Source organism: Kryptolebias marmoratus, linkage group LG15 (assembly GCF_001649575.2).
Source record: "Kryptolebias marmoratus isolate JLee-2015 linkage group LG15, ASM164957v2, whole genome shotgun sequence".
NCBI classification, from domain to species: Eukaryota; Metazoa; Chordata; class Actinopteri; order Cyprinodontiformes; family Rivulidae; genus Kryptolebias; species Kryptolebias marmoratus.
In genome coordinates this window covers 20,196,538-20,224,250 of record NC_051444.1, presented here as the reverse complement: position 1 = coordinate 20,224,250, position 27,713 = coordinate 20,196,538, and the positions used below count along the sequence as shown (strand labels likewise).

The 27,713-nt window shown below is 38.6% G+C and overlaps 1 protein-coding gene across 6 annotated transcripts in view; it reads right to left on the bottom strand.

Moving 5' to 3' along the window:
- Positions 1-27,713, bottom strand: part of mtss1lb (MTSS I-BAR domain containing 2b) — a 64,679-nt gene that overhangs the window by 21,737 nt on the left and 15,229 nt on the right. For all 6 annotated transcript variants that reach the window (XM_017419621.3, XM_017419622.3, XM_017419617.3 and 3 more), the window contains exons 2-5: positions 23,133-23,194; positions 22,376-22,449; positions 2,173-2,257; positions 1,377-1,468 (exon numbers count right to left, since the gene is read on the bottom strand). In XM_017419621.3, the coding sequence (XP_017275110.1) occupies positions 1,377-1,468; positions 2,173-2,257; positions 22,376-22,449; positions 23,133-23,194 (313 nt within the window). The remainder of the gene's footprint in view (positions 1-1,376; positions 1,469-2,172; positions 2,258-22,375; positions 22,450-23,132; positions 23,195-27,713) is intronic.

Genomic DNA, 27,713 nt, shown 5'->3' with positions numbered 1-27,713 from the left:
GGAAGGGAAAAGAAAATAACAACTTTGTTCTTTGGTCTCAGATTAATCTGTCTTGTCAGTTTAAAACTTTAAAATTGTGATCTTCTAACTAATCTAAAAAAAACTTAAATCCTCATCCAAGGTTGTCCAAAAAAACCCACATAAAATGCTGGACGACAAGTGATAAAGCAGACTTATCTTTGTCAGTTCTAAAAACCAAAACAACCAGAACAAGAGCAGAATTAAGTTTCATTTTGTATGGTGTTAACACTATTTATCTGAAACTTAGTGTATTAGGTGAAACAGTCATCAGCACAAAACCTTTTCCTATAATTTGGAACCCAGTCTGAATGTTTGTACGTTTGCAGACATGTCTGAAATGTAGCCGTGTCAGATGTGAGATGTCCAATAAGGCAGCATTCATGCAGCTTGGCATGAACAATCGTTTAATCAAAGTAAAATGTATAACCTCTAATCGTGCATATATTTCTGATCCCCAAATTACTAGTGGAGTTCTAGGAATGCACATTTACTTATCTGATCCTAAATATGTGCAATTCAGAGCAAAGCAGAAAAATTAGTAAACTGAAACTTAAAAGGTTCAGAATCAGCTGGGGCGCAGACAAGCCCCAGCTGAATAATAATAATGCCTCTATAACGCTATCCCTTCACCCAAGATGATGACCCCCTGTAGACGCTACGCAACTCGACCATTCTTCAGTGTGAACACAATCCTGGTGCTACTACGCTCTCTAGTACTCACCATACAGGGTTTTCCTTGATATTTTTTTGCATCAATGACATTCTCGCCTGTGTCCTCTATATGCTCACCCTGGAACAACTCTTTCGTACTGCATAAGGAAGCAGCTACAAGCCGTGCCTCACTAGTACAAAGTTATGGCCACGGGCATCACGTCTGCGCTAGGTTGTTTCCAAGACCACAGTTGTAGCCTAGCCATTAGCACGGCCAGTCCTGATTCAAATTCAGACAACCAAGCCACGCTGGTACACACGGGTCTCACATCACAGATACCCTGCCATTATGCTCCAGCATGCTCCACGCAGGACCCCAATATCCTGCCTCCACAATGACAAACCATCATGACCTTGCTTTGAAAGTTTGTGCATGCTCAAAGCCATCATGGACCTGTCGGGATCTACCACACATAACAGAGAATCATCTACATTCTTACAGCTTCGCTGAAGACATCACCAATACCCTGCAAAGACCAACACCATTCTGGCAGTTTCTTTTTACATCATCCAGGTATCACCTGACAAGGCTGCTTGGATATTTTATTTGCGATAAAGCTACTTTAACTGGGAAGGTAGGTGACTACATTATTGTAATGATACAGTTACATGAATTAGCACGTTGGCCTGTGATGCCTGCGTACCTTTGGCGTGATCCTTATCCAGCTGGTTGGCTGTCTTTTTCCAGTCTTCGATCTTGTCCTGAAGAGGGGTGATCAGGCTCTCCATCAGTGCACTGCAGAGACACAGAGACGGAAGGAGAAACTTCAGTTACACACACCAAACACTACCGCCTTTAACAGAGACTGAGAGGAATTATTCAGGCAAATATTTCCAGCCCTAATGAAAATGAACCCACTTAGATACAGTATGTTGCTGAAATGACTTCAACGCATGTTTTTTTTTCCAAAGTCTGATTACGTTCAACATTGCTCTATTCTCTTTCCACAAATATGAGGTATGAATTTGAACACATAAAGTGCTCAGGATTACTGCAACATGTAAACATAAACACTTTAAGACGGATTTGGTCTTTGCATAACTACGGCAATAGATAACCATCATCATTATCACCGTCAACATGACAGGTTTTGTTGTGGAAAAGGTCATTAGGGAGTACGGAGAATGAAGACAGAGGAAAACGATGGTTAAAAACAGACTCCTGGTGAGGTTTCCTGAGTGGGCTGTGCTGCATACCAGCAGCTGTATTCAGTTACAATCATTTAAATATAAACTGGGTGAGGAATTTAACTAATGGAATCCATTCAGCAGACAACAGCACTAAACCTTTGCCTTTAGATAACCCTGCAACAGTATCAGCTTTAGATGAAAGTACACAGTGTTCAACATTTTTTAAAACTTAAAACAACCCTGATGAACTGAGCAAGAAAATAAATTGGATGGAGAGGAGAGAAGGAGGGAAGAATGACTGGATCTTACTTAGTGAACTGTCGGAGTTTGGCCTCAATGCTGCGATGTCTCATGCACATCCTGGTAAGAGCTGAACCAATATCTCTGGTTGCCCCTGGAAAGAAAACACAACCACAATTAGACTGACGCACACACACACACACACTCATAGATGCTATCTCACTGCTCATTTACCACACAAGGTTTTTTTTTTTGTTCCATGAATCACAGATCTGACTTCAGGATGTGTAAAGTAAAAGCTAGTAAAACCACCGTAACTTTCAAACAGACGTACAACTGCACATCTTTTGTTTTGTTTAGGGGTTTTTTTGCACTCAACCAGTATTTACACAAGAGAGTAATCTGCTGCTTGGAGAGACTACGCACACTCCCAAATAAAGCATTGTATCACGAGTGAGCGTTTGCACCCAGAGACCCAGTTTCACGTGCAGCTAACCTGCTGCTGTAAACACCGGTCTATTTTAAGACAATAGGCCCACGTGGAAAAAGCTGACCTGAAAGTTAAAGTCAGTTTAATTGATGGCAGATAGCTCTGACTTCCAAACAAGGTGCTCTAAGCTGCTGCTGCCACTATAAAGGTGGACTGTTGGCACAAAAACGGTGATTGTAGCTTTGCTCTAAAGCCATAAAGACGCAGGAGCAGCTGAACGGCTTACACTGTAAACAGTGCCAGGAAAATACTGTAACTGAAGCATACAGAGACAAAAATAAATAAATTAAACAACAGTAAAACTGGATTTTCTCAACCTTCAAGTTCCTCCAACAAGGAAAGAGAAGGGAAGAAAGACATTATTTCAAAATGTTGTGTGCTGGTTTTTTATTTTCTTTCATACTGGATTTATTTTATTTTTATTTGTGTTGGTAGGTGGAGGCGAGCGCTTCACAGTTTCGGCTGATTAAAATGCAATGCTAAATTACTAAATCAATTCAGCAGCCTTTCATAGTGGCGAGCAGTTGTGTAATTACTCTGTGTCTGTGTGTTTGTTTATCTGTTAGCAAAATATCTCAAGTACCAGAGAATGGATTTTAATGCTGATCTTTAGAAATCAGGGCAGCCGAAGGACAGTATACAACAATTTATTTAATTTTGTCCAAAATGCATTTTTTTAAAACAAAACACAACAGTAATTGCTTAACGCAAATAAACATATATTTAACAACTCTTAGAAGAACTTGTAGGCCTAAAAATACTATATCAAGGAGCATTCTGAGCTACATGGAGCTGGTTGTAGCAGCTGCTGCATCTCCATTTTCCTTCTTGGTAACGGATTAAGTATGCGCAGACATGGCCGATTGCTGATTTTTTAAATGTTGCCAATTTTAGCTAAATAAATTAGTTCACTGATAATCGGCCTGTCTCTGTCTGCAACCAATTAACATTCAGAGTCAACCTGATCCAACATGGCCACCACAACTAACTGACCTTAGCTTACACAAAAATGACAACTCAGTCCTTTTTACAGATATTGAGCTAATATTTGGTGCAGAAGTGGCTGAGAGTCATCCTCCAAACAAGCTTTGAGCACCAGCAGATTCCACAACATCTTAATTTAAAACTTTGGCATTCAACACAGCGGACACTATGCATTTATTTCCAAAGAATGTTACTTTTATTTGAGAAATTTATTGTGAGATACTTTCACTTTATGTTCAAAACAGCATCACTGCTTCAACAATAATGGCCAAATATTGCTACAAATTCTCTGAGCCTAAAATAAACATAAAACCTGACTCGTAAGCTGTGGTTTAAAGTTAATATAAATACATTATTTCTTCCTTGTAGAAGGTTTTGGCACTGTCAAAGGGTACAGAGATGGTTAGGCAACTGTATTTTCTGCCTTTACTTCTGAATGCAAATACTAGTTTTGATGCTTCATTTGATAGGGAGTAAAATAATTTTCTAATAGTTATTGATCATTTTTAAATTCTGAATTTGTAAAACAAACAAACAAAAAAGGTTTGATTGCAATGTAAATAAGCTGTCCAGAAAAGAAAAGTTGAACAGTGCCAGTGTTTTTGTTAGTAATGTATACTAGTCATTTACACATTTGCCCTCATTATTTTTATTTTTTTTACAGTGTATTGCTGTATCACAGTAGAAAAACATTTGGTTATGTGTAATTTTGCGGCACTTATGAACATCCTCTGTTCTAATTTGAAGCAGACTGACCCTGTGCTGACAAATGTTAAATGCCTTGCTCAAAAGCACCTCAAAAATCATCAGTATTGCTCATTAAGTTCCTCACCAGCTGGTCTGCAGATTTAAATAAGCAACCTCTTGATTAAAGCAACCACAAGATGTATCCTCAGTTGAGCCACCACATAATCACACACACACACACACACACACGTACCAGTTCAACTGTGTATTGCTCACATCCAGAGAGAAGTCCTCCATTCATAATTAACAAATTCTTCCCTGTTTCCTCCTCTTCTACCTGGCAACCATTCCTTAAACTGAACCACCCTCCCCTGAAAACTCACTCATAGACACAAACATACTTGGGATACACAAGTATTCCCCCTGCATGCCAATCAGCCGCACAACTCAGGCAGCATTTTGATCTGTGTTCACTCAGAATTTGATCTGCTGTGATTCCAGATCAATAGGAGGACCTGGATGCTGGCATGAGGAGAGCGCGGGCATGTGATATTTCGGATCAAAAGAGAAGGATGATGCATGATAGAAACGAGAGAGGAAGAGCTGAAGTAGAGATAAGAAAGCATGAGGACGAGAGGCGTCGTCTTGCACATTTTAATGAGCTCACTGCTGGGGTGAGAGCCGTGGGACTGGAGTTACAGCCAACTGTGTGTATGTGTGTGTGAGTGTACGCGTGTGTCGATGTGTATTTGATTTATACATTTATGATGCTTCTCTTCCTGTTTGCCTATTATTACCAGACTTCTCAGACTCCAGACGAGATAAACAACTATCTGAGAACACACCACCCCCAACTGCTGCTACTGTTACAAGTCTGTGCAAAGGTTTCAGCTTTTTATTTCAGTCAAAAAAAGAACAATCAAGGTGTAAAGCATGCTCATACTATGCTACTTATTTTATCTGTAGTTATAGTCACAGTTTAGATAAAATTCATCCATTCATCCATCCAATAAATTTCTTTACCCCCTGTGGGGAGCTGGGGTCTATCTCTAGCAGTCACTGTGTGAGACCCTGAACAGGTCCCAAGTCCATCACATTGAGACAAACAACCATTCACCCTCTCACTCACACCTAGGGACAGTTTAGAGTTGGGTAGATAAAATGCTATGTCAAAAATTAAGTTAGTTTATCATAATGATTTGGCAGAACAGAAACAAATTAATACAGAAAATGCACAACAAAGAAAGACAGAACTGATAGGTTTTCAAATTGAAAAATAATCCATCCATCCATTTTTTCTGTTTTTCCGTAGTCACGTCATTCAGGGAAACCCATACATCCTCTTCCCGACCCACCTCAGCTGACTCTTTTCAATGCAGAGGAGCAGCAGCTCTACTCCAAGTTGCCCCTCGATGACAAACTCCTCACAATCTCAACGGCTGAGCCTGGCCACTCTTCAAATGAAACCCGCTTCAGCCGCTTGCATCTGTTGTATTTCATTCTTTCAGCTATGATCCATGCCCCATAATCATAAGTGAGAGTTGGAACATAGAGTAGTGGAGATCTTTGCCTTTCAGCTAAACTCGTGCTTCACCACAACACACCAGAGCAACACCAGCATCACTGTGGATGAGGTCAGTCCATATCCCACTCCATCTTTCCATTCTGAACAATACAGCCAGATACCTGAACTCCTCCACTTATGGCAAAGTCTCAGAGCCAACTTGGACGGTTAAGAACGATTGAGAACCATTGGATAGACTCTCATCCCCGCTGCTTCATGTTTGCATGGGAGCTGCGCCAGTGCACTCTGAAGATTACAGCTCGAAACGATCCATGTACTTTCTGAACATGCAAAAACATGTAAAATATGAATTCATTTGATAACAATGTCTCCTTTGTGTATTCTTCATGTAGGTGCCTTCTAGCCTAAAGAAATGAACACTGCATTTGGGTAAGAATTTCAAGATTTGATGTAAAAAAAAATAATACAAAGTTGATGAGAAAAAAATTATTAAAAAAAAATATATTAATGAATGATGACAGCAGCCTTTTATCACCCTAATCCTAAACTGTTACTGGGTATGAAAATATCCTTAATTTGTGTTTGTAGTAATCTTTAGAAATATATTTTTATACTGTTTAATAAATCTATATATTTTTATGAATATATAATATATTAAAGTGGGTAAAAAGAATACTTTTTTAATTAATAAAAGCTAGATTCATGTATTTTACACTAAATTTATATCTGTTTTTAATGCAGTCAAAACTAATATAAACTGTATATCATTTTTGAAAGCAAACTACTAAATGATACAGACAATTCCTAGCTTCGCCACTGGAAGGCTTTATCCCATTTTTCTGAGAATATTTTAAATGTCAACACCTATAAAAGGCACAATTTCCCATTTGGGAAACATAACTTTATTCTCTTTCCTTCCTCTCTATGTCACTCCTCCTTTCCTCCTTTTTAGCTTTGTCTGGCTGCAATAAACGCTTTGAGAGGTACCCAGAAAAGGTACCAAAGATAAGTCTTGTAATGCCAATTAGAACTTATGACTGATAATTCTGTATCCAGTGGTTTTGAAAAAAAAAATTACAGTAAAACTATGGTGTTAATAATGTATTATATATGCAGCCAACAGTGTTGTTCAGTCACCTATGTAAAGTAGTTCAGGAACCATTTTGTCCAGACAAAACATGTTATATGTCAGATCAATGATACCACACCAGGATCACATATTTGTCTATACAAGGCACTTTGGGAACAAAAGGTCATTCTACGAGACTTTTCCAGTCCCAGAGTAAACTGCAAAACACAAACATTTCTCTTTAAAGTCTGAACAGATCTGTGGAGGTTATCGGCTGACCAAGCAAAGCGGAGCCTTCCAAGTGAACGGCAAAGTAACTATTCATCCTTATCACCTAGCAACTGACTTAACTGACAGATTTGTTACGGTTTCCATGACAGCACAGATCTCAGCCTGTTGCTAAGGTAGGATTCAATTCAGAATGTTTGTTGCTAAGGTCAAATTGTTGGCCGCCATGGAAACAAATGTCTGAGCTGCACTGCCAGAGAGGAAGAGAGCTAGACCGAACAACAGAGAGGGAATACTACACACACACACACACACACACACACACACACACATTCACACAAACACAGAGCCACTCAGACAGAATCACCCCTGGAAACTCCAAGAGGGCTGACAGTGGTGGGAACCTGGAAGAAACCAGCTTGTATATCACATCTCAATTATCAACATAACCACAGTTTCTTAAAGTCCAGCAGCCATTCAGCTTTCCTGTAGACAGAGTACAAAAAGGCAAGACACTTTTCTAATTGTTGCTCACACACAAAAAAAAAAAAAGAAAAAAGAAAAAGGAAAAAAAAAGAAAAAACTTGTCGTAAATTTAACCATGTTCAGTTCAGAAGAATGACTAGACCACTAGAATCAGGCCGGATTCAGACGTGTTCTTCTATACTGATAGTATCCCTCTTGCTCTTTCTTTGCCTGGCTTATCTCTTCGCAAAGTTTATATCATAACAACATCCAAATGACTGCTATGTACTGGGAGATCAAATTTTCAGTAAGTTTTGTCGGCACGTATTTGACTGAAATGACAAGAATATATGCAACAACCTGAACGATCACAAAATCTTAACAAAAAGCAAAAGAAACAAGCTAGCTTATCACTTCGGCAAACTCTTCCACACAAAAACATGATCAGAAGTCAGACACAAATTTCCCAAAGTTATTGTAGCTGTATGAGTGGAATCAGGTACTCCTCTAGAAAAGCTTTGCTTGTTTAAGTGAAGTGTTGTGAGAAAATAGAATCAGATCACATTTAAAACACATTTTAATTTTAGTAGCCAATGTGACTATTTAATTGCTTAGTTCTACTATCAAAATATCAAAATGCCAAATATGAACTACAACATCCACAAGCTGGGAACAACAAAACAGGAGACTTGGTTCAATACTTTAAAATGTTTAAAAAAAACAAACTTATTTTTAAATTAAAGGCAAATCCAAATTAGCTTAATCTCTAAATACTTAAGTAACCAAGGTGCTTGTTTGGAAATATTAAACAACTTGAACTGAAGCAAACGACCAGCCAGTTTTCCCTTGCTCCCATTAATGCAGCCAGATGTAACTGATTATGTTATGAATTCCCATCAGGCTTCATTGCTTTAGCAAATTGTTGTTGATTTAAATCACAGGCACATACAAGGATCAAGGGATTAGTCTTAAGATCAAGACATGCAGAAATAATAACACTAAAAAAAAGGAGAAGAAGAAGAACGGTAGAAAAGCTGTTGTATTGTGGAGGAAGGGAAAAAAAAGCATTGAGTCAAGGGTGACAGTGCTTTGTGTCTTGGGTGGCAGATGATGCTGCAGTTGCCAAGGTTACAGACGACTGCAGCATCCACCTTGACTTCGACATCTCTGCAGTGACACAGCAACAATACACCGCTGGGAGATGCATAGATGGACTGTAAGGAAGACAGGCAGACAAAGAGAGGTGGAGAAGCAGTTGATGAGCGGAGAGATTAAAGGCTGGAAGACACGCAGAGACAATGATGCTGCAGGAACAGCAGCACCAGAACAAGCAGAATTATTCATGAGCCTCAGATATCCCTCTCACCATTAAGTCGGAGACTGTGTTTTGCAGACAACCAGGCAGCCATCCACTCAGGACGAAACAAGCCATGCCTGATGCAACACCTACAATACACAGGCTGAACAGTGTTTCGATGTGAGTCCAGAACAGAAAACCTCCAATACCACATGCTGAAGGAATGCATTACAGTCTGAAACCTGACACTGGAGCAATAAGCCACAACAGGTCACGGGTTGGAGGGATTTTGATTGAAGAACAAGCTTGTGGTGACTGTGTTTATCTTTCTCCTTTAAACATAAGCAGGAGAAGTAAAGGTTTTAATTATTAAGACCAAACACTGTGGCTGGGACAAACACTGTATAGCCCTATCCAAACTAGGGATATTTTAAATCCAACAATAATAATAATAATAATAATATAAAATTTCTGTTAAATGTTCTTTATTAGTGACTGGGGGAGTTAAATTGTTAATATAGGAAAGGATGTTTTACTAATGCTGATCCTATCCAGTCACTTTCATCCAAACAGCAGCTGCAACTTGTTTACATTTCAAAATAATGTGTCCCAACTTTTGTTGTGTCTTATCGAGTCAACAGGACAGGAACTTCATGATCTCTAGTCAGTCAACAGTTCCTATAGGACAAAACCACAAACACGCCCAACACCCACACATCTGCAACATGCCAGCTTTGACCTGTGACTACATCCACAGTTACTTACTGAAATAAATAAAAAAGTCATTTTGGTCAGATACAGGAGCTAAAAGGGCCTTAGTGCTGGCCGAGAAGAGGTCAAAAGTCAGAGCCAGTGGCCTGGGTTCAATTTTACTGCAGAGAGCTGACTCTGTGTTACTGTTAAAGTGATAACAAGTTAAATATGTTTGTGTTCAGTCTTTGTTTGGTGCCCTGTATTCCCTTCTGTCTTTTTAGAAAAGCTCTATACAAAACTCTTGTCATAGAGGGAGATGTGCCATTTTCCTGCCAAGAGGGAATAACCATTCAAACAGTTTGACATGTCAAAACACAGACCAGGAAGTGCAAAAAAGCAGCAAATCAAAATGCAAACGTCCATTCTGCACAACTATTCTTCACATTTTCCTCTTTTTAAAAAAAGCTTGACAGATAAATAAGCTTCAGTTTTACACTGTGAGGCTTTACGCCTTCTGATTTCCACTATTATATTTACCATGTGTCATCAAAAATACAATAATATACATCCCTGACAGTTTGACAACTAACAAAGTGAATCAATTTCCTTGATAATGGACTCGCAGACTGATTTGCACATTCAGAATACAGTAACTGAATTTCATGCAGTTTAAAATCTGACAATAAGACTTACAAGATTACTCGTAACTAAAAACCACTGCTTCAGGGCTGCAGAAACATGTTGGAAACAACCTGGACATCAAAGAACTTGCTTAAACATTGTATAGGAAGTCTACTTTGGGACAACTTCCTCCCTCGGCAAATAGACAAGCACAGATGTACACACATGTGTCCCACAACCCTGAGCCTTGAGGCATTAAGAGCCATGATACTGTAGAACAGAGAGTGTGCTGGCGTAATGGTTTGGATTCAGCTGGGCCTGGGAAAGCATGCACATTCTCTGGTTTTGATTACAGCGGCTTTAAATCTCTCATGCGCACATAGGGTACTCACAAACAACACATAAAGACACATAAACACAAAAACTGAAATGCAGATACACAATCACTCCCTAGAGACCATGGCAAAGATGAACTACAGACCTCCAGACAGGGGATATTTACTGGAAAACCAGGGGGGTGATGCTAAAAATAACCATACTGAAAGTAAAACTGACCAGCTGGCTTACATGAAAAGCAGAAAATAAAGTGAGAGTTCAGAGGAACTCAAAAGTAGATAGTTCAATGATCTCTTCAAATTTGATCCACTACATCATAAAGAACAGGGACAGAAAGAATAAATATACTTCGTAGTTTGCGAACTGCCTTTTCTCGCGAACTTGCTATATTTTTTAAGCTAATATTGGTGTGTACTATTAAGCATATAAAAAGAAAATATAAATTGACTTGTGGTGTTTACAGTAAATGCAGTCTTATAAATTACCTTCATCACTGAAGCAAAAACATGAAGTGAAGCAATTTCAGAAGACGCAAAGGCAGAGAACAACAATAAACATTGGTGGGTTTTTTTTTTTACTTTTTAAATAGCTTTTTGATGAGAAACAAAGTGAAACCGAGGTTGCTTGTTTTGTTCTCAAATAATTTAAGCTACCAAAACAGGTGTAATTTCCTTTTGGACAGCATCTGTTATTATTTCTATCTTGACCATTAGTTGTCAGTAATTGTTACACAGTGCTTTGTCAAGGTTGGCTTAGATTGGGCTAATTTAACTCGTAGGCCAAAACTGCAACAAATGAATGACTGAGTGAAAGTTGAGCATCGTAAAAAAGAAATATCACAACCTCAGGCTCCCCTTCACACTTGATGATGACCTCACCATGCTTTATTCAACCTGGTAAACCATGACTGAAATGCTGTAAATTTGAAAAGCCAGGGTGAATGCAGTCAGGACACTACTATTTGTTTTTGTTTTTGTTTTTTTTCTTATGTTATTATATACCTGACTTGGCATGACTCTTTAGAACTGTCTCTGCTGTAACCACATTTCACCATGGTCCTTAATATGATGCCACCATGATGTTAAAACCACCTCAATCTCCCTACAGAAGTTTTGTGTATGCTCAAAACCACAGTGGACCTTTCGTGCACTATTACATGTAATGGGGAGTGCACTGCAGTCACACCTAAAACCCTTATCAAGACTTTGCAGAGTACATTCGTGTTCTGTCAGATTTGTTCATACCATAGCCAGGTCATCAATCAATGTGAAGGAGGAAGCCTTACCAACAGCACACCACTGTTTTATGCAGCATTTCCTCTAACACAACAACATGACACCAAATTAGAATCACTAAAAGCAAATTTGTACTTTTTAACAAGCTGTTGTTGATTTAACACTATGACCTAAAATGAGTATAATATAAATGCCAAAATCTGAGGCTCGGTTTGCGATGATGCATATGTCTCACACTACATACCTTAAGCTGAAATCAGTTCAGAACATCTTGCACACTAATGTTATTTTGGTAAGAAAGTAAAACATTAAAACAAAGCTGCTTACAAGTGTGCTTCTTTCAGTGCCGGCAGTCGGAGAGACTGATTTTCTTTGCAGTCTGCACTTCCTGACCTCCTGAGGCTACGTGATACATGATCTAAACGAACTCTCACTACTGTGCCTGCACTAACAAATACAATCTACATTAGGCAGAAGTGAAAATATTTTGTTCATATCGTACTTTGTTCCCTACTGGTCTGTGCCAATATTTTATTCTGATTTCACTAAAATCAGACGAACATTCCTGTGATCACTCCGTCTTTTCTTCTCATCAGATTAGCGACAGTTCATTAAGCTTGCACACACCAGAGCAGGGGGTTAACACCGAGAGCAACGACACACTGAAAATGTCAAGAATTTTTATCCATACATTGTTCAAATAACTTCCCAATAAGTCATGCAGTCTGATCCAAAACTGCATTTTTCTTATTTTAAGAAAACAGAAACTCTCTGCCTGGATATTATGATAATAAGGCTTATAGTCTCGCCAGAAAAAAAAAAGACCAAAAATGGCCCTAAAACAAGGACTAACATTCTACTTGCCATCTAAAACTCATATGTCTTTCAGTACAACCACATCAAACAAACGGTTCAACTTTTTGAAAATTACGCAATTGAAATGGTACATAATGACATACGTGGAAAAATAAGCAACAGCAAGTGCCAGCAATTTCACAATAAAACAAAAGGAGTAAAACACCATTGAGACTCTCAATGTAATACAGTCTGACAGCACCTAAAGGGTGACATCTTGACCTGAAGTTGTGTTACTGCAAGGTGATGCTTTTTGGAGTGAAAAAAGCAATAAATTCCAGTCAGAAAGACAACACTGAAGGTCAGAAACCACTGCAAAGCTGCCAAGCAGAGATCTTCTTTTTTTTTTTTTTATTATTGCATTAACGTCAAGTCAACTGGTGTTTCTTAAGACACGAGAAGAGCAACTGGCAAAGAAGTTCATGCAGAGATTTCACAAAACTCCCAGGGTGGTTGTTCACTTTGCTTCCCAAGCACAATGATTAGCATGTAGAGCTCACACAAAGGCATGATGGCATGATTAACATACATGACTGCACCCTAATTAGAGTAGCGGGACTCACTTGCCTTTTCCTACATAAATTACAACTTGCAAGTTTATCTGCATGCATACTGAGACATATCTGCACTTATGCCACATACAAAACATGAACAACGCTTTAGGAAGCAGGAAACCACCTGCAATGGGTGCAGGAAGTATATGAGCTCCCCCACTGTTCTATCTGTGTTTGGGGGTGTCAGAATGGCAGCATGAGGATTCCAGTACACATGCTCATGAATTTATATTAACCCATGAAAGGATAAGAATTCCCGCCTAATCTTGGAACAATGCAACTGTGATTCCATCTAACCATCCATTTTCGTTACCCGCCTTTCCATTCAGTGTTGTAGAGCAGACAACAACGATTGTCTGAAAAATTGAAAACACACAGAATTTTACAAGAATATGCAAAAACAAGTTAATGCAGCTGCAGTTTTTCACAGTTATCCTTTGTCAGCAGTGTTATTTTTTTTCTTTCTCTTTCTACATACAAAGCATATTACCATAGGCCTATGATTCTGATAATACAAGCCAAGGTTTAATGATAAAGGTGCTTCAGCTGTTGACTAAGACTTGAACCCTTTCCTATTATTTTCTGTCCAACAGTTTATGTGTAAAGGTGTGCATAATGTAGCAGCTAAATCATTAAGAGTTGTGCCATCAAACCAGAGGCATCTCTGTGCTGAGTCACACACTGCAGTGGTCTAAATATAGCATTGTGAGGATTGTGGTCTCATCATGCCCCTCTGCTCACTCCTGACCCCCCAAGAAAAAAAAAATGATAACAAAGAACTGAATTTAAACAGAGCAGGAAAACAGAACTTAGAAGACACACATTCCATCATACATGTATTGAATATTTCACTAACATTGTTGTAGTTCTTTTTTTTTTATTCCAACAACAATACATCAACAATAACCATCAATTATTTGTCTATGTAAAGAATATAGCATTGTTATGAAACAAAAAAAAGGTGTCACCATGAAAAGAGTCACACAGAAAACCCTTCTAAAGATTACACACTGGCATGTGTGTGTGTGGGGGGGGGCGTGGTTGCCATGGAAACACACCCAATGACAGAACTGCAGGGCAAAGGGACAAGAGTACACAGTAAGCAAAAAACTGAACAAAAGATGAAAATGGAAAGATCTGTGCACATGTGCAGCATTTTTATTTTTTTTTGCCAAATGCTTGTTTGAACAACTTCTAAGCATGCAAATATGTGCGTACAGCAAATTTGTTTGTTAGGAAAAAAATACTTGACAGCTTTATTTGGATGAAAAAAATAAAATAAACAGCCCTAAATGTTTGAGACGTTACTACAGACACAACACAGTCATTTCTTTATTTCATTAAATAAATCTTTTGGTTTATTTCATCTCTTCTACCTGAAGCAACATGTTCTCACTGAATAATGCAAGGTCCTACGAAGGACAGAGGCAAACGTGTGTGAGTGCACAGCTGAGCCAGGAGCAGCCACCGTTCTCACGCCTGGCTCATGGTTGGTAATGCTGTAGAATAACACTAAACTCATGCTTGATTGAAACACACATATGCACAAACTGTAGCACACAAGTTTCTCCCCAAGTGCTGGAGTGGTTGCTTAAATGCTTTACAATATTTTTCACAAACTTATAACATCCTAAATGATTGCTTTATCATTTAATCTCACACACACACACGCAAACACACTTTCTCGAATGCATGCAGTCCTCAACCCAGCCTCTTGTCCAAGTTGCCAGAATTGAACACTCAGTTCAACTTCCCATGCTCACTGAAAGAGTTCACCACATATGTGTGTGTGTGTGTGTGTGTGTGTGTGTTTGTGTGTGTCCAACAGAGCATAGCTTGTGTTGCTGACCTCAGGGACAATGCTGCTCTGTGACATGAGGAAATGTCCACGGAGAGCTGCCAGAGACAGAGGCAGAAATGGACAGAAAAGGCTTAAAGGACAGAACATTAAATGGGATTAGATGGGAAAAAACATGTTGGTAAGTAAGATCGAAAGCACACAGCAGGAAAAACCAGGAGGAAAAAGGACAGCAAGAAAAATGTTACCACAACCTGCTTACTTTTTTTGTTTTAATCGATAAACTGCAAATTCTGTAAAGTAAATCTCTCTCTGGAACAATTCTTACTCTAAGCTAATCTTTTGATTTGTGAGTCCTTGAATAGACTGATAAATGGGATTGCTCTGTATACACTACACTTTTTTTCCATTTAAATTATTTTTCCCACATACACACATTCTAGCAAAAACACTGAAATAGGTGGCAATAATTTCTACTTAACAATAACTTCCCCCAAACTCTTTTTTTATGTATATTGTTTACAATCTCCTCTCTGTTAATAATCTTTTCAGCACACAATTAGGGTTTGATGGTGACACAATCAGGATGAAACAAAACAGACACAGGACAAAAAAAAAAAGAGTTAAAAACACTTCCACTGTTGTTTTGGTTTGTAGGGCACAAAGTGAGAGTGGGCATATATGTGAAATAGGTTGTTATGTCAAAATCTGGAGACGGGGAGGTAATGTAATCATGACTTTATATTATGATGTATTCAGTTAGGAAAGTAGGGTTAAGATAAGGTCAGTAGCTGACTAATACTCCCTGTAAACTAGTCATGTAGGCTACAGAACAAACCTTACTCAGGTTGCCTGATAAACAAAATTAAATCGATTAGACAGCTGACCGTGAATTTAATGCAATCTGTGAAAGGCAATTAAGCCATCCTCCTCAGATTTCTCCTCTCCTCTTGGCAACAACATGGCTATTTTTTTCCTCAGCCACCACTTCCGTCTCTTACTCTCACACGCTCTCTCTTTCTCTCTTCTTGTTGCCAGGCAACCATGCTCGTAAATGTGATGCCCCTCGACTGTGATTGGCTGAAGGTGTGGCAGCTCGGTACAGAGTTACAGAGAAGGAAAATGGGGAGATACTTGCATCGCACACACACAGGGGTTCCAAATATCAGAAGTCTTCATTTAGCTCACCACTGCTTTGTGCAGTTAATATGTAAGTGTGTGTGGTGGTGGTGGATGGGGGGTGTTGACTGTGTGTCTGAGTAATGGTATGAAGTAGCAAGAGGTCCTTGAAATGGGGGGCAGGTTGTGACTGAAATAAGGGAAACCATTCTTTTGTGACCACTTTCTTATAACTGACTGTGCTCGACCTATCAAAACACACACACACACAAACAAGCTTTGAAGCTAAAACAAAATTTATTATATAATTGTTTCCACTGTTTCATTATTACCCCTGTTAAAAATATGTGGCCTATAGTTTCTATAGCTTGCTAACTAAGGTACCTACAGCTAGCTTCAAGCAATGATTAAGCAGACTGTGTGTCTAACAGTCCACATTGATATTTATGTCTGCAAATTTACAGATTATCTGCTGAAACAGAAGATAAGGAAGCTGCCTTTCTGCACAAAGCCACCTCCATCCACTCAGCTGAAACACAAAAAGTGAGGAAAATAATAAAACATTTTGTTCAATTATGAATCAGTCTAAACCCTTAGGTTCAAATTGAAACATGTTAAAATTGTTTCCACGAAGCTGCCAAATACAGTATCTTCAAAATGTTTTGTTTGTCATACCAGCCTGATGGGATCTTTGGGAAACAAGCCCGGTTCACAGAGAACTTACTGGCTCCAAAGGACATAATATCAACATCCAGGTTCCAAACATTCCAGCACATTTCCCAGTTCTTAGTCCATGTTCCTTTTGGTCAGAGTTGATTTAGAGTCAGAAAGTGAGGTGGGTGTACATTATTTTATGGCTAATGTCTAAAGAAAAGTCTTAAAGCTTAAGGTTTATCTGAACGGTCTGTGGGCTACATGTGAAATTTTGGCAGGGATCAACAGCTTCAGCATGTGTTCATATCCAAAGTGATGGCACAGATGAGTCTTTTAAAAGTTCCTCACATTTCCACACAACAAACCTCTGTCCATTCTTCATTCATCGTTTAATGCTCTAGTTCAAGCATGGACTTCTCTGTCTTTTCATACAGCCACCCCTCTGATATTCTGGAAGAAAAGCTAACTGTGAGTTTAGATCATTTGAATACCATTTACATATTTCAAGTATCCTAAACGCCCCTTCTCTACACAGCACCAGTGCTTCAGAGACACTTAAATGGGAAATGAAATGAAATAACAAGTTTTCCTGTTTTACTTTTACTTAGACCGCGGTGGTTCTTCTATTAAAGGTTTGTATTTCAGGCGGTATTCTTCAAAGCGTTAACTGCACAGGTTGTAATTTTCACCAGGAACGGAACTAACCACATCCATCATACTTTCTTGTCCTTTGGGAAGCTGAAGAATGACACAGTTGTAGATTTGAGTCAGTTTACACAATTAAATGCAATACACTGAACCATTGAGAGATTCTGGAAACAAGCATCTTTAATGACTTTCTTTGGACTTATGTAAGCTTCAAAACACTTTTCACCTTTAGTGAATCAGTTCTGATTTTTCATTTGTTTTAAATGTGTGTCCAGAGGTTTTAAGCAACTGTTTTCAGATCAAAATATGCCACCTTTGTTAAATTACTGTAAACACTTGTGACCACGACCAGCGTCGCTGGCAACCTCCGTGTCACCCCAGAATTGTTATTAGTGGTGGTGTTTCTCAGAATCAAGACCACATTTCCCATAAACCCCACTGCTTCCTGCTCCTTATCCTGCTTTCTTTGGCTTCAATGAAGACGATAAAAAAAACCTTGGAAATGAATTTTCCAGCTCACGTTTTTCCTCTCTCCACCGTTTTAAACACTTCAGAACCTTAGTTTGTTTCTGCTCACTTCTTGTTTAGCAGGAAAACAGTCACCGTGGCTTTTTTCCATAAACAACTGAAGATCACTTTTCATCATTACGTCTAAAGAAAAAACAAAGGTTTGTCTCTGTGCAAACATGAGCGTGCGAGTGCATTAATAAGATTTATGATGTTCATTATGAAACCTTGTATGTGGATGCAGGCAGACAGCATGGCAATAAAACCACCAGGCATTTGGTTCCATCAGATCATCATCCTCATCATCTCTGTCTCCCACATACACAAACACACACTTACACATAAATGCAAGCACTCATGGGGGTGTTTTATAGCTTTGTGGATTGATGAAAGTGCCGAAAATGCAAAGTGGGAGCACTGGGACTGATCCAGCTTTTACTGCTCCTTTTGCAGAAAGAGTGCCAAGACAAAGAAGATCAAATGCATCAATGAAGGAATGTGTCAGCATCATCATCATTAACAGAGGAGTTTATGACTAAAACTGTAAGAGTTCTGGTAGCAGAAAAGAACATCGAACAGATTTTATTTTCCAATTGCAAATAATTTATCAAGTTTCAAACACATACAAGTTGTCATACAGTAGCAAAAATACAAATGACAATCCCCCCCCCCAAAAAAAAACACAGCTCTAGTGATCTACAATTACAAAAAAACAAACTGAGAAGGGTATGAGATGAGTTTGAGCCTCCTGCAACAACCTGCAACTATGTTCTGATGAGAGTTAGAAGAAGAGATCATTTTTCTCCAGTTTTAGCTTCTCTCCATCGGCTCCATGTCAAATTCAGAATAGAATTTAAAATCTACCTCCTCACAAGTGTCCTTCACCAACTAGTCTTCAACAGTTGCAGCCCAGGGAGATATTGGCTTTAATGACATCATGTATTCTCATTTACAGCCACTTCTTTCAATGTAAAAATTAATTTACACAAAAAAATAAACAATTTATGTAATTATATTGTAAAAAAAATCTACAGATTAAAAAAAACGTACATTTTTAACATATTTTTAAAAATTTAGCAGCTATGCCCTTCTTTCCTCACACTAAATAGATACACTGGGTATCTTTGCTACATCTGGGTGAGACACTTCTATGACTGAGGAGGAAGAGGGTGGCGACAGAAGCTGGCAGATACCATCAGCAGAGGAATGCAAGAAAACTGTCAGTGAGCTGCAAATGAGCATATTTTTTCAGACCAAAACTCAAGTCCTGCTAGTTTATTTTCTTTGCGTCAATTTAAAGGTGTGACCTTCAGATGTATCGTAAAGGATTTTCAGCAGTCCAGATATCCCTGTTGTTTTGTTCTGTCATAACTGTGTGAAGCTGTCCCCTCAAACAAGGAGATGAGAAATGTGAAGAGTTCATCTGAGAGTGTCCTCCTGTTCACCCCACACCAGGGATTTTACAAACACTTCCACACTTCCTCCCACTGGATTTCACCGACTTGTTAAATTTTTCTCTAACCTACATACTCCATCGCAAACACAGCACTAACATGTTCTCCCAGCCTCTAGGCTCCCTTTTTTTACTGTATTAACTGGATGGAAAACCAAATGCAAGCAACAGCTAAACACCAAGAACCCGGAACAAAACATGGTCAAATCATGGTCAAAGCTCGATAAAGTCACTTTAAGCTCATTCTGAGTGCTGCACTGTTTGTATTCTGCAAGAATTAAAATGCATCCAAGACTTTCTATACTCTGTTTCTTATCACCATGTGATTTTTTTTCTTTTCTTTTTTGCCCTCAATATCTCCCTGGTGATCCCACAAACACTTCTCTGGGAAACTCAGCTTGCACTTCACCATTTCTGCTCGTTGCCGTTTCTTCAGCACTTTCTTTTTTTTCCACACTGTCTAGGTAATCTCCTCATTGGACAAAGAACCATATTTGGTAATAAACTAACAAACTAATTGGCCTCCACATGCTGCTCCACGAGTTTGTAGAATCCAATAAATACTCCAATCATCAAGGATTGAGCTTTGTCACAGAAAGCCATATCATGGAATCTGACCAGTCATCCAAGGACCAGAAGATTTTAAACCTCAGTGTTCATTCAGAGTAAACAATCTGCCATCTCATGCGTTGACAACTTTCACAGATCAGGGGAGGTGAAGGATTTAAGACCAAAATGCTGACAGACATCCAGAGTAGTTTAGATGAAACCACTCTTTAATGAAAAGTTGAACTAAAAGGGGTGCACGGGTAGTATAAACAACAAGCATACATTAAAAGCCTAGCATTCCTTGAAGGAATGCATTTCCCCTGCTGCCTTCCATGCATGTTCTGAACTAAGATAATTTTATGTTGAAAAATGACAGTAAGGAGATATTTGTAAGATATAATAATATCTATGGTAAACATGAAGAATAACAAGGACCAAGTCTGAGGCAAGGAGAAAAAAAGATCTGACAACTGAACAAAAGTAAACTGGCAGGATAAATATGCCAAAGAATGGTGAATATGAGAAACAGACATGATGATTTACCAATTCAGGGGAGGTGTGTTAAAAAGCAAAAGGGACAATTACCTGAAACTTTGCATTTGGTCTGACTGCTACATTTTATTCTTTGTCAATCCTTTTTTTTTAATCATTTGAGTTCTTCTGGAAATATTTAACACTGAATTAGTCTGAAGGTAGGTGAGCTGACATGTTTTATGTCTTCTGTGCTGGAAAAGAAGAAGTCCAACAACTCATGATTCCTCTTGTAAGAACATGCTTGAATTGATTAAAAAGACTTAATTTCTTCTCAAAGCAAGTTACAAAATCTTTGTGTTTTTCTTTTTCACTGACCAGCCCCTGAAAATATCTTGTGCCATTTCTCATAAAATTTTTTAGACAGCTGAACGGATCTGTTGACAGAGCGGTCTTATAAACGAGACTGTCGGTACAAGAGCAGGGTACAGGATCATCAGTACCCTTTGGGCTTGATCCCCACCCACTGTAATAAGTGGCACATTCATACAACAAATGGTAGGAAGACAGAGAACATCATTATTGGTGCCGTCATCTGCCTTCTTCCATTTAGCAAATCTATCAGAGAACATCGCACACTGAAAAAGGCTTGTAATTGTAGCGCGGTTGACAAATGGTGTCCAACAGGAATGACTCATCAGAACAGAAAGAGCCTCTAATGAAGAGTCTGCATCAATATAACAGCATCATTTACTTTTTTTTCCTTCTTCTTCTTCTTCTTTTGTGCATGTGTGGCAATGGAAGCTCATTTGTTATGAGCTGACAAAGCTTAGTGACTTCCTGTCTGGCCTGTAAAAGCAGCGTGAGCTTCTTCCTGTACCCTCAGCTATCGGAGCCCACCTGGAGTGGTACACACACAGCATCATCACATACACTGTCTGACATCTGCACCCAATAAGACCCAACAGCAGGAAGAACTCCCCGTGGTGTAGCCTGATTGGTCACCTTCAGCTCTCAGCGCAACTCTGTTTAAACTCGAGCCAGACTTTAAAACACACACGTAGAATGTTAGGCTTCAGAAATATGTTGAAAAGTATTGTTTGTTCTTGCATTTTTTTCTTTTCAGATTTTACAACACATACTTTGTTTAGTTTGTCAACTAAGAAGGAACAAAATGTTTAACTTAATTCAAGAGAAATTCAGAACATACTGCAAGCAATAATAAAATGTTCTGCTTTCTGAAACTGTACAGGCCTTATTATTATATTATTTAAAAAAAGATAAAGAAATCAAAAGCTGTATTCTTGATGGTTCTGGTTAATTCAGCATTTTAAGCGGATAAGTGTAATTTTAAAAAATGTGTTTTTAGACCAATAAACAACATAATGGGTTAATTTTCTTTTGATCTTTAGTCATTTTGGCTTGTTTTATCCCTAATGTAGCTCCTCATGCTGCTCATTCATTACTTAGACACAAACCATCATCAAATCCTTGCTTCTGTATCCTCAGATCCAGTAGTGCAGTTTTATTATCCTATTTATACTTATTGTACAACACTTATCCATATGTGATCTCCTCAGCCACCAATAAAACTCTTCCAGAACGCTGTTCATCCCTTCAGTGGAATGTCGCAGATTTGGAGAACCGGTTTTAAGTGTAAATAATTATTCTACAGACTTGTAGAGGTCAAACACATTTGAGAACTTTTCCCAAAGAAGAATCTTTCTCAGAAAATATAACATCCTCTCTGAGATTCTCCCATCATTTTTTTTTTTTTTTGAGTTTGCTATTAGTGTAGTACAGTTGCTTCGAGCTTTGGGAATTACATGTACTTCAAGGCCCCCGGAAACTCTTTCATCAGTAGAAGGAGAATTAAGAAGGCTGGTTAACGATAATATCTCAACAGCGTGGCAATACTCCTGTGACTGCTGTAATGTTAACCTCATGAGACACATCAGAGGAAAGTGGACAACATTTCATACATGGGTGTTGTTTGTTTTTTTTTGGCTCACAGACATATCAGCGCTATCCTACCTCTGGTGTTGGTGGCCATGTCTGCCACCTTCTGAAAGGCATCCAGGAACGCCACAGCAGCCAGAACAGTTGTTCTACATGGACAAAAACAACAACAAAAAAAAAACATATATTAACATAAAAGAGCATTATCCCAATGTAATTGAAATTCAAACAGAAAACATTCAAATATCCTACAGTTTTGACACATTTCATTACACTGGCATTTACTAAAGCCCCATTTACACTGGATGACAACCCGCTTTCATAGACAAAACTTCCAAAGTTAGGCAATAATGGCAGCGTATCAGAGTCCTAAGTAAAGCAGCGACTTAGGGCCCTTGAGCACTGATGTGGTTTGGTCATCAAGAATTTCAAGCAGAACTGGCTACGCTCTCCTCATGCCGAGGTTAGCACCGTAATCGTGACATAATCGTGGAACCAACCTCACACAGGTGTGGTAACTGTAGCTGCATCCTGATGCAGTCTGAGAAGGTCATGCCGGCCCGGGTGTATAAAGCGTGGTGAATACTTGGAGTGTTTTTCAGCATCATGATTGTCTTCACACTGAAGGACGTTGTTCAAATTTGTCACAATCTAGACACATTTTAATAAGTTGTGCAGGTCGTGGAGAACATGAAGAAACTGTCATCAAGTGTGTAGGGGGCCATAAGGCTGTCATTCTGTCTTGACATTTTTATCCTTATGTATTCTAAGTGAACCACGTTTTTTTTTTTTTTTTTTTTTTTTCAGTTACTTGCTTCTGGTGAGAACTTACCGGAGTTGGGAATGCAGCTTGGTGGCCTTGGCACTGAAGTCCTCCCACACAGGATAGGAGCACTGACAACACAAACACAGCAAAAAGACAACATTACTGACTCATATTACTTCATTACAGTTAATTCCAACATTCAACATTTATATTCTCTAATTCTCTATACATTTGTACAAAGAGAAGTGAAATGTGAATACAAGTGGAGAGAGAAACAATTTTAAAAAAACAATTTTCTTTTTTTGGTATTCGTTCCAAAAATAAACAGAAGCACAGTGCATAAATGTTGTATGTAAGATTAGACATTGCCCATTAGGAGTCTTTTTTTTTATGCTGGCCAACTGCTTTTATGTTAAAAACCATTCACTCTTCCCTAAGCATTGTTTTTTTGCTTCCTTGATATCACCTTAAAGTAACTTTTCCGCTGTTACTCAGTTTGAACAATGAAAAATGAGAAATATTAGGAAAATGAATGACACCACCGAGTGTTGGCTGCTTCTCAAAATTATGATGGAGTATTGGTGTCAGACACACACACACAGAAAATAAGAAAAATGGAGGATGACTGAAGTCAAAATGTTGAGGATAAAGTTTAAGAAAAAATGTTTAATTGTTGAGAGAGAAAAAGTTGTGTCAGCCATCTTGAATATGGTTGACTCCAAAAGTTAATTAGTTGCAGTTGTTCAGAAAGTGATTACTTTCTGAGAGTTTTATTAAAATCCACCCGGCAGTTCATGCAATATTTTTCTAACAGGCAATCCAGCTAGCACACATGTGCACACACACACACACACACACACACACACACTCACATATACAGGCAATTACATGATTGTCTGCCTTTCATGGCTGTGGCTTATAAATAAGTATTACTAGGTCTAATTTAAAAAGAATTCTCAATGATCTGTGTCTAGAGAGGTCCACAACCTGTAAATAACGCCCCTAAAATCCCAAACGGTTCAGGCTGCAGTTTTACATGAGAATAATAATAATAATAGTAAAAAGTCAAACTAATACAACAGGGCTCCCTGCTCCAAAGATGCAATTCTTTGAAGCCTCATTTTCCTCCCATCCTCTAGCTTGACTTAGTATTTTGACTTTTTTCTCAACATTTTGACTTTTCATTAAGATTATTTTGACTTTAATCTTAATATCAAAAGTTTAATCACAAAATTTATGTTTTCTTCTGAGTTACCCAAAAGTTCTATCATGTAAAATAGTCCTCTCATAAAATTATAAATACAAAAACATGGTTCAGTTAAAGGGATAGTTTGGATTTTTTTAAAAGTGAAGATCGCTGGGAAGATTATGAACAAATACTTTTTTACCTGTTGTAGATAACTCTTTGACCAACTTAAATTTGGAGAAACTGAATTTCTTCAGACCAGATGAGCAAAAATATTATTATCTTCCTGCTGGCAGTGCCCCCAGGCTGAACCAGAAGTGCTACAGCTGGCTGCTACTGCTACCTGCTACAAAATTCCAAATTTTGACTGTGTAATGCAAAATAGTAAGTTAAAGGTTTTTAAAATAGCATTTACATGAACTGCTATAAAACAGATGTCATTTGGCCTCACTTGTACTACCTGTTTGCTCATCAGAAAACAAAAAGTATTTCTCCATTCTGAGTTTGTTGAAAGAGCTTTCTACAACATATAATAGTATTTATTTGTTGTTAATAAACTTTCCACAGAACCCCACGTCAAAATATCATAATTTTATAACAAAACGACATTCTACAATCCACAACAAAATGAATATACTGTTTGACACAGAGGTTATTGGATACTTAAGACAAATTTGTTAACAGTAAAAAAATGCATTTAGATCTAAAATAATCACATTTACTAATCAATATTCTACATAAATACTAAGATAGATAAGGCTTTTGTGTTACTTCCTTGTAACATGTGTACAGCCGTATCCTGCTACTTTTTCTGACCTAATTTCCTCAGCTCCCCATTTTTACTTTCATGAACGCATTAACACACATCGGCATATCTCATTTACCCCTCCATCTCTGTATCCCCACCCCCAACTTTCACCCTCCATTCACCTCTTCCTTTATCTCCCCAAACCCCTCCTCTCCTCCGGGTGCAGCCATCTAATCCATGCGCCGAAGCACACGCACATGCGAACGCCAGCGCCCACAAACACGCGTGCGCGCGCACAGCCACTGGCATCAAGCAGCATCAAAGGGTTCAACGAGAACATGCCGGATCATTAACACGATTCCAAGCTGAAGGTGTGTCTCTAATGGATGCTGCGCCCCCATCCTCCCAGCACTTCTTTAAACTGGATGACTGCACTATCGCACACCCACAGCCTCGGTACATATTACATTACACTTGATCCAGGTTAACCCACAACCCTGTTAAGTGCCGGCAAATTGTCTGCATGGGGAGTTGGTGCATGCATTTGTATCAGTATGTGGGGGAAAATCTCTTTCGATGAACACAGAGATGCAGAAAATCTGCAAGTAAAATAATAAAGATATATGCCTTTAAAAATCAAAGAATGAATAGTAAAAATATAAAAGGTAAAGAGGCGCAGGATGGCAAAAAGGTGCATGTAAGTGTGTTGTGGGGGTGTTTTGACATGTCAGACTGGTACAGACGGTAACGGCTGTATACTCTTTGATCTGGCACGTTTGATGTGGCTTAATTTGGTCTGAAATCACAGTCCTATTTCCCCCTGGTACTGTACTGAGCGCCACCCCCTTCCACCACCCAGTTCTCCCACACACAACCGCCCCCCCCCACACACACACACACACACACACACACACACACACAGCACCCCCACTCCCCTTTCCCCCATCCAGCATGTACGAACACTCCGCAAAGCTCAGGCAGTGTGGATGGGAGATAACATGACTCCCTCCTCCATCCACAGCCCTGCAGTTCATTAGCATATTTTCAACATTTCCATCCAGTAAATCAAGCTGGTGGTGAGTGACCATGTGATGATTGAATGAGTCTGTGTGTGCACCCCCACCACCCCACCTTTCACAAATACATAGGGGCAGTTTGTCCTTTCCTGAGGTGATCTCAGGAGCTTACCAGTGGATCTACTTTAAAGCATTAGTCAAACCAAATTTATATTGTCCTTTAGTTGTTCTTTAAGGCTACAGCATATAAAAATCATAATAGTCATTGAATTATGCAATTTTTCAATGTTTTTGATTTGGGCCTCTTGTGTATATGTATCAGCTATAATAAAAAATTACCACTAAATACTCATCATTTACTACCAAAAATCTACAGCTTAATTTGTAATAAATGAGCAAAATCAGCAGAGTCAGGTGTTGTTGCCAACAATTAAGAGTCGTTTGTTTACATTCGAACATTGACAAGTTCACTTCGAACAGTCTCAGCATGTGACAGATATTAAGTCGGTTAAATCCCCAGATGTAAACAGAGTCAGAGGGAGAACAAAGGAATTTGAGACGTCAGGTTGAAAGCTAAAAGGTAAAGCTCTTTTCTCTTCTTCTGAGAAGAAGCGCCGACTAAAAGCTGTAGGGACCAGAGTCGACAGAAGTAGAGTTATTTTGTGGGGAGCAAATCGAGTGCCTGATAGTGTTAAAGTAAAGGTTGAGATAATATCATATGCAAATGAGATGTGCCAAGATATTCTAAACTTTTTATTTATTTTAAACTTTATTTGTGCCACAACTGTAATTTCTGTATGATTCTAGTTTTTAAAAAATGCTGAATTTCTGTATTTTCTGTTCAAGCAGACAGGAGACGCATGTGGGGAGGCAGCAACGAGCCTCAGAGTCCACAGGCCAACACAACTCAAGCTGACCATGCTCATATGAACATGGATTTCTCACTTGGCTTCAATATAATGTCTCTTGACAAGTATATTTATCTTCACTTTCCTTAATAGAGGTAATGTGTTTCACTTACGTGCATTGCATATTTAGTCCTGCTAATTACAGTCAGCTTCACAGCATTGCTTCTCTCAAACTGCTAAAATGGAGGATTCTATATAACCTTAATAAATGATCAAAAATGTAGTTTTAGTCAAAATATGAAGTGATAAGTTCAGCTGAACTTCCCCAGCAGGTGTTCCCTCAGTGTGTAGTCCTTCTAAAGCAGACATACAGTATGAGTGTCACTCTGTGACTAGTGTAGCTCACACACTTCAAGGTAAATCTGTTTTTAATGAATTTATATTTGTTTCTTTTTTTCACATTGGTCAACGTTATAGTTGTTCAAATAAAAAGCCAATTGAGCTTCCTGGAGGCTGTCACAGAAACAAGATGAAGTATTTAAATCCAGGTTCAAACTTATGGTGGGTTTGTATTTTAAGATCGCCCTAAATATTCTATCAAAATGGTGGCATTCAGATTTTTTTTTTTTTTCTGTCATTAGAAAAATATGTTAATAAGAGAAGATATTCATTTATCATGATTACCTCAATCAGTTGTTCCCAAGAAACATTTTTGCCGGTTGATTTTTTGCTAAAATAGACCAGTGGTTCTCATTGTGCGCTGCCATGAAAGGTAGGGAGTTGTGTTATTGGGTGTGTCTGTGTGTGTGTGTTCATGTGTTTGTCTGTCTGTCAGCAAAATGTCTCATA